Source organism: Hyaena hyaena, unplaced genomic scaffold (genome assembly GCF_003009895.1).
Source record: "Hyaena hyaena isolate Hyena2069 unplaced genomic scaffold, ASM300989v1 scaffold_1579, whole genome shotgun sequence".
Lineage (NCBI taxonomy): Eukaryota > Metazoa > Chordata > Mammalia > Carnivora > Hyaenidae > Hyaena > Hyaena hyaena.
In genome coordinates, this window is record NW_024082212.1 from 176,429 (window position 1) to 185,292 (window position 8,864).

The window sequence follows — 8,864 nt, forward strand, 5'->3', positions numbered from 1 at the left end:
TCTCCCTCCCTCCCTCCCTCTCTCAAAATAAATAAATAAACTTAAAAAGAAAAAGAATTAAAAAATAGCCCATGCTTTAAAAAAGAAAAAGAAAAGAAAAATAAATGGGGCGCCAGGGTGGCTTAGTCGGTTAAGCGTCCGACTTTCGCTTAGGTCATGATCTCGCGGTTCGTGGGTTCGAGCCCCGCGTCAGGCTCTGTGCTGACTTCCAGCTCAGAGCCTGGAGCCTGTTTCGGAGTCTGGGACTCTCTCTCTCTCTGACCCTCCCCTGCTCACGCTGTCTCTCTCTCTCTCTCTCTCCTAGAAATAAATAAAACATTAAAAAAATTAAAAAAGAAAGAAAAGAAAAATAAAGGAAAAGTAGGCAAGCAGTTTTGTGGTAAAGAGGAAGGGACAAAAATAGAGAACTAGCTTAAGAAGCTATCACGTTTCTTGGAGAGATTTCTAAGGGTCTTTTTATATGTCCCTGCTTTCAACTCTGCTGATATGATTGAGGCATGTTCTAGTATAATGCAGAGAAGGTTCAAGCCTCCCTTCTTTATACATCAACACATGAGAATCTCATTATTCTGTTTAAAATGCATATTACAGGTAAGGACAAAGCCAATATGTGGAAAACATGTAGTCAAGTCCTTTTTTTTTTTCTTTTAGAACCTGATGTAAAAGGCTTTAAAAGTGCATTTGGCCTTTGAGTAAGGGTAGTGATGCCAACAAACAAACAAACAAATGAACAAACAAACAAAAACCGGGAAGAGGGGTTGAGGAAGGAGGGATGGAACAGACACAGAGTAAATTGTGATCTGAAAGCTATCAGGACAGGGACAATAAGAGTTAGCCCTCAATCTAGAGGCCAAAAACTCTAAACATAATCTTACTGGACACTGAGAGAGGACATACATAATGTCACAACATAATGTCAGAAGACAGTTGCAATAATTGGCAAACTAGAATCTGAGTCCTTTTTTGTAGGTAGTTAACTGGTAGTCCTTGGTTAATTGGACATCAAGCAAAGGGATCTTTCCTGTAGACGACTTCTGTTCTCTACATTCCATTGTACACCTGATCCAGGCCTCGGGCCTGCATCCTGCCTGACTGTGATAGCCTCCATCTCATCTCTCCCAACATAAATGCAAGTTTTCCATCAAGTTAATTTACAAGAACAGATTTTACTAGATCATGGCCATGTTTATTAAAAGAAAGAAAAAAAAAGAAAGAAAGAGAAACTTTCAGTGGTTCCCCTAGTTTCCACCAAAAAACTGTGAAATAGATTCTTCTCCTTGACTTTCTATCATTGCCAGTACGTATCAGGGATTTTCCACTCTTGCCCCAACATATACTCTTGGCTGTAGTCAGACTATTTTGCCATTAACTAGTACTCAAGTAAAAGCTGATGCTTTCTTACATCCTATGTTCCCCTTTCATCCACCCTTCAAAGATTTATAAACATTCTCATGTATTAATTTCCCTTGATTTTACTAATTTTAAATCTAATATTTCCTCTCTCAAATTTCACATAATGATTCTCCCTGGTGACGAAGGAAAGAGCCAAATATATTCGAATCACTTTAGGGCCTTTTCCAAACTTATCCCCTTACTCCCATCCCAAAATTCTGCTTTGTGCCCCACAATCATCTGTGAGTTTTAGTGCTAATGATATGGGAATTCACCATATCCCTCATTCCTCATTGCTATAAATAAGCTAGCTATTATTCTGATTCTGAAACCAGTTACAATGTGTGTATGTTTTTCACACACCTCTAAGTAATTCTCTGACACCAGCAGGGTTCCTACAATTGAACTCAATTCTGACACTACCAAACTGGACTTAGCATCAGGTCTCACAAGGCAAGAGCCCAGTTTCTACAAGACTGCCTCCACCTCACTTCAGACGTCAATGGCAAGTCCACTTGTCATCTGTGCTTCTGACCCACTGGCTATAGATAGGAGATTGACTGATTTGCTAGAAAGGCTCACAGAACTCAGAAAAACATTTTACTTACTAGATTATTGGTTTATTATAAAAAATCAGGGACAGGCTGTTGGAAGAGATGCTCAGGGCAAGGTACAGAGAAAGGGGTGTGGGTTTCCATGCTCTTTCGGCAAACTGCTCTCCCCAGATCTCCCTATGTTCGTCAACCTGGAAACTCTCCTAAGCTCATCCTTTTGGGTATTTATAGAGGCTCCATTACATAGGCATGACTGATAAAATCATTGACAAGTGGCAACTGAACTCAATCTCCAGCAACCCCCATTTCCTGGAAGTCAGGGAGTGAGGTGCTCATGGGGGTGGGACTGAAGATTCTGACCCTCTAATCATGTGGTCAGTTCCTCTGATGACAGCCCTAGGTGATTACAAATCCTTTAGGGGCATTCTAAAAGCCATCCTATTAAAGTAACAAAAAACAACTTCATTGCTCTCATTGCTTAGGAAATTCCAAAGGTTTTGAGGAGCTCTGTACCAGGAATAGGGATAGAGACCAAATATATATACTTTTATTATACATCACAATAACACACTATGCTACATAAGTTCATTTTTAAAAAAATATTTTATTTATTTCTGAGAGAGAGAGAGACAGTGTGAGCAAGGGAGGATCAGACGGAAAAGGAGATACAGAATCTGAAGCAGGCTCCAGGCTCTGAGCTAGCTGTCAGCACAGAGCCCGATGCAGGGCCCAAACCCACGAACCGTGAGATCATGACCTGAGCCGAAGTCGGATGCTTAACCAGCTGAGCCACCCAGGCGCCCCAAGTTCATTTTTAATTGCATGGAATGTACTTTCCTATACATATGCCTATTATAATTGGCCTTGGGCTGTTAGATACTTGAGGACAAAAACACTGAATGGCCACACTCCTGGCATTATGGCTCAGCGTATGATAGGTGCTATTCACCAATGTCTATGTACCTTCCAGATACATTGATTTCTCCAGCTCACTTCGATGTTAGATCATGGAACGTATTTTGGCAATCAAATGTGAGTGAAAATAGAAATTTATATGTCAGGGTGGAGCTTCCATCATCCTGTGTTCCTGAGTAACTACAATGAGATCCACTGCTAATTTGTGTTAAGCATCTAACATGATGGAAATATAAACTTTTGTTATGTTAAGTCACTGAGACTTGGGAGCTGTTTGTTTCTACAGGATATCCTTGCTTCTCAAAGTGTGGCCTTTGGAACAACAGCACCTGAGAGCTTGTTCAAAATGGAAAATCTCATTTCCTACCCAAGACCCACTATATCCATATTTGATTCTAAGAAGCTCTCCTCATGTTTCATATGGTTATTGAAGCTCAAGAAGTACTGACCTAGACTATCTTGACAAGTACGGAAATTGTTGCTTAAAAGTGGTTGAATCAAAACCTAAAATGGTACACAGAGAGCAAGGAAGGACGGCAATGCATGCTATGTGGTGGAAAAAAGGAGCTTGACCGATGGAAAATAATATAATTATACAGGGACACATTGGAAAACAGGACATCAGTAGCGTGTGTTGGTTACTGTTGGCTGGATTTAATGAGATAGTACAAGAAAGAGATGAGCTACAGAAAGAAATGACTGAATACAAGCACGAATCAAAGGGATTCAAAAGGACAATGCAACAATGTGAGTGCACTTAATGTCACTGAACTGTAGACTTAAAAATTAAAATGATAAATTTTATGTTATATGTATTTTATCACATTAGAAATAAATAAGTTTCTTTAGTGACATATTTGAACCCGTCATTAAAGGAAAAAAAGATCTGGGGCACCTGGGTGGCTCAGTTGGTTGAGTGTCCAACTGGTAGTTTCTGCTCAGGTCGTGATCTCACAGTCATTAGTTCAAACCCCACCTCAGCCTCCACGCTGGGAATTCTCCTTCTCTGCCCATTCCCTGCTCACATTCTCTCTCTCTCTCAACAAACAAACAAACAAACATAAAAAAAAGAAAAAGAAAAAGAAAAAGAAAGGATTCAAGAAAATCCAGAGTCATAGACTTCAAATGGACAAAATATCTAAGGAAAAGAAACTAAATGCATGAGTCTCCTCCAAAGCCTGTTAGGCTCAAAGGATACATGAATAAGAAAAGAAGGAAGGAAGGAAGGAAGGAAGGAAGGAAGGAAGGAAGGAAGGAAGGAAGGAAGGAAGGAGGGGCGCCTGGGTGGCTTAGTCGGTTAAGCGTCCGACTTTCGCTTAGGTCATGATCTCGCGGTTCGTGGGTTCGAACCTCGTGGGTTCGAACCTCGCGTCGGGCTTTGTGCTGACTGCCAGCTCAGAGCCTGGAGCCAATTTCAGAGTCTGTCACTCCCTCTCTCTCTGACCCTCCCCTGCTCACGCTGTCTCTCTCTCTCTCCTAGAAATAAATAAAAAATATTAAAAAAAAAAAAGAAAGAGAGGAAGGAAGGATGGAAGGAAGAAAGAAAGTAGATAGAAAGAAAGTCATGAGGCATAAAGGAGAAACATAACAAGCCTAACAAATAGGTCGAGATCTGAACTGTCCAATATGGTAGCAGTAGCCACAGGGTACTGGTGAGTCCTGGAAGTGTAATGCCTGTCTCCTCTTCTTCCCATTCTTGAATGGGAATGTCTGTGTGGTCCCCTGTTCCACCATTATTCATTGGCTTGAGGGAAGGTATCACATAAGTTGTCCTTTTGGTTTATTGATTTCCAAATAAAGAGGAGCCACATCTGGACCTGATATAGAGACACTTTTTACCTTTTCAAAGTTATTCCTGCACCCCAAAACTCTGATATTCACCCCACATTCCACCAGTGAAAATTGCCATTACAGCATAGAAGAGACTAGGCCTCATAAATTCACATTTATTTATGTGCAGCATCTTGAATTATGGACAATACTTCTATGTATCTTGAAATATTCACACCTTGAAATAATTTATGCCCCATAAGCAGAGGCACACATTATCTAATGGCCACTGGTTTTTGCCCCATCTTGAGTACTAAAAGGTGATATTCCCAAAATACTTGTTTACTAAACAAGTATTTGTTTACTAAATATTTGTTTACTAAAAAACAGATTTGGGGACAGTATATAATATCAAGTTTATAATTTTATTTTATTTTCAGGAGCTAAATCATTTGAAACTGAGAAATGCCCATCCTACAGATGATAAATACTGTCCAGGAAAGTTCATCACCAATGAATGTACCTTCTCATTTTGCAGCAGGTGCTGACAATTTGGCAGGAAGACCAAAAACACTCAGTATCACACATCAGAATGACCAGTTAAAATGAGTGGTCTGGTCCTCTCATTTTATTAACCATTTCTTTGAACACATATTTTTACATCAAATAAAGTCCCTGCATAAACAGAAAAAGTTAATATATAATACCATACAACAGTTACACAGATTATTGGGGGGGGAGGGGCTTTGTGTTGGGATTCTAGGGATTGGCTCACTTACAGATATTTTACCCTGTCACTATATACATGTATTCCTTCCAACTGAAGACACATCTCAACACTGGTTACTTCTGCCTCATTTATAAAGATAGTAAAACATTTGAACAGTTCCTTAGAAGCTTTTATAGAAAAGGTCATGAAGCACCAGAGCAAAGTTAGCCTAACAAGTAGTGGGTTCCCAGGTGGAGCCAATGTAAACCTCTAGAGCCAAAGTTTGATTCTACCCAAGGATCAGAGAGACCTAGTGACCTCAATTAGCACTTAGTGAGTGCTACCAGGCAATCTGCTATTGAGCAGCAGATTAAGTACACATTTGTTTAGCAGCAATAACAAACATTGCCTGAGGGCCTACTTTGTCTCAGAAACTGCTGCAGACCACAGGGCCACAGAGATGAGCAGATGGGCCGAGATGCCAGCTTGCATAGAATGTAGGTTCCTGAGATGTCCTATGTAAACATGGACTGCGGTTTCCCATCATAAGTATATTGTAATTACTTACATTCATGGATACACAAAGGATTGTTCAGTTAAAAGGACAAGAAACATTTGAAGAGTTAGCTGTTCCTTCACACCTCTGTTGTCAACAACCTGCTACTTTGCCATTTTCTAAAGAATTGGATGTTTTATGCACTTTCCTGCTTGTGCCAGCACTGTTTTGTTTTGTTTTCCTAGACTCTGAGCTGTCAAGGGTGGGGATCCTGTCTACAAGTTATTTATGTAAACCATACCCAGGAAGTTCCTCTGCCCCCTGAGCCGTTGACAGCTCATTATTATATGACCCTAATGGTCCCCGACTTTATTTATCCTATTTCTTTCATTGGGAACAGTCTAGACATGAATATTTAAAAGAGAAGATATTAATACCAAAAATATGAGAACTGTAAGGACCAAGCCCTACAAGTCAGATAAGAACACTGAGACAAAGTGGTTAGAGACTTGCCCAAGGTAACAGAACTGCTCTATGGCAAAACAGGCCGCCTGGTTTCTGGGCCACTCCTCCAACTACTGACCAGTGGCCATTGTCCTCTGCATCTTTCCCTAGTATTTATTCAATCTGCAACATTTCTTTAAAATAAATAGTCAATCTTTATGGTGCTTCACAAGTTTTTGAAGTGTTCTCACATTTTTTCATGCAGATCTCAAGACCATCCTATGAGGTTTGCACAGATGTGGAACCTGAAATGAGATGATTAAGGTAACATTGCCTGTTGGTGGCAAAGTTAAGACCTGAACTTGAATTTTCTCCCTCCATTCTACATTGCAGAAGACAGGACTCCCTGGGTTAAAGATAGGCACCCGACCTCAGCTGCTGGAGTTAGATTGCAATGTGCAAAGATTACGGTGAGGGGGTTTCAGACTCCAAGACAGATTCTGAGAAGTTCAAAGATAACTTGGGTATGGGCATGTGGTACCTGCAGGGTGGGGGTACCTAGAGTTCCTGACATGACCCCAAAACACTCATTTGGAAACCTTGGACCGACTCAGAACAAGACAATTATGATAGTCACAGAGACTTTCACATTGCATGAAGCAAGTTTTGTAGCATGAAGGTTTATGTCCCGGTAAGTGCAAAAACATGATTGACAGAGTGTAGTTAAGGAAATTCCATCCCTGGACAGTTATGAACATAAAAATCAAAAGTTCAGGAAAGGAGAGCTGTAGAGACATCCTATAACTAATGAGCTGGAAATTTCAAATGCAAAGAATTTGACCACTCAGTTCTGCCGTGATAAGCGTGCATGACTCCCACAAGCATCAGGCAAAATTATGAAACTGCTTTTGGGGAAAGAAAGCAATCACACAGCTCTTCTTTCAGTTATAATTATGGTTTCAGTTATAGCTGTTCCTCACACTGAAACCTGCACCCGGGATGTTTTATCTTCCCTGAGCACACACTTACTAGATGGAGGATAGAGTAAACCACCAGAAATGGGTGGGAGCAGGAGAAAACGTAGGAGAAAAACAGTATAGTAAGAAATTGTCACACTCCATTTTGAAATCGTTTAAGCAACATTTACGTGTCTGACCTAACAACTGCCACAGGGGAAAAAAAGTGCAGCACAAATTCCACAGAAAAAAAGAGAAACAGTTCTGGACAGTTTTGATTTCTAGTTTTCTGGCTTACTCCTTGGCTATACCAACTGAATTTGTCATAAGGTAAATGAAGGATAAAAGAGAGCCACAGAGAGAAAAACTTTTTGTTTAATACCTGCCAAGGAACCTACAGGGTATTCTCAAGGCATGGCAACAAATAATCTCTTTAAAGGACTTCCTCATCTCCTGGCTGCGGAAGGCATATATCAGAGGATCGATCACAGAATTACACATGATGAGTATGAGGTACATATTAAAGTAAGACATAAAGCAGGAACAGTAGAGGTTCTGGGGGCAAGAAATCATCAAAATGAGATGGAGAAAGAATGGAGCCCAGCATATGATAAAAATGCCCAGCAGCATGGTCAGGGTGACAGCTCCTTTCATGCTGGTCATTTGTCGCACAGAGCTGTACCCACGCAGAGCTGTTATCCGCTTGACATGAGCCCTTGCCAGGAGGAACATGTGTATATACAGAGATGCCATGAGGAACAACATGGTAAAGAACATGGAGATGAGGCAAATGATGACATAAGTGGATTCATAGTAAATGATGAAAACAATGCCACAGCCTGTGCAAAAGGTCCAGATACACGCAATAATTACCCCAGAACGCTTCACTGTCATGATGTGGTGGTAGCGCAGAGCATAGAAGATGGTGACATATCTATCCACGGCAATGGCCAGCAAACTACACATGGAGGCCACCACAGAAATGCAGATCATGGAGTCAAACACATTGTCAATGTGACGCACAAAGGCATCTGCTATCACCAGGTGCTTATTATTTATTAAGTATATGGTAATGGTCTCCCAGGTGTTAGACATGCTTACCAGCATGTCAGCTACTGCTAAACTGCACACAAAGAAATACATGGGGGAGTGCAAGTTCTTGTTCTTCACTATGGCACCTATGACCAAGATGTTCTCCAAAAGGCTGATGAGACCCAGAGTCAGAAACACTTCCACAGCGATGCCCATCTCTTCACACAGTGAAGATTTGTTCTTGACATTTGGTCCTGAAAAGTTACCTTCTGTGGCATTCAGGTTGAGATCCAAGAAAAGCACATGAAATGAGGAATTCATTGCTCCTCTTCTTGGCAACAAAATTACTGTAAAACAGGTTTAAAAAATTTTTTTAAATGTTTATTCATTTTTGAGAGACAGAGAGTGAGTCAGAGGGGCAGAGAGAGAGGGAGACACAGAATCTGAAGCAGGTTCCAGGCTCTGAGCTGTCAGCACAGAGCCCAACTTGGGGCTCCAACTCACTGACTGCAAGATCATGACCTGAGCTGTCGGATGCTTAACCCACTGAGCCACCCAGGTGCCCCTGTAAAACAGGTTTTAATTCGTGATTCAGA

General features: G+C 40.9%; 1 protein-coding gene across 1 annotated transcript; it reads right to left on the minus strand.

Annotated features, from left to right (window-relative positions):
- Nucleotides 1–7,611: 7,611 nt before the first annotated feature.
- Nucleotides 7,612–8,589, minus strand: MC5R (melanocortin 5 receptor). The gene has a single exon (XM_039224256.1). It carries the CDS (start codon nucleotides 8,587–8,589, stop codon nucleotides 7,612–7,614), a length of 978 nt encoding a protein of 325 aa, XP_039080187.1.
- Between the last annotated feature and the right edge of the window lie 275 nt (nucleotides 8,590–8,864).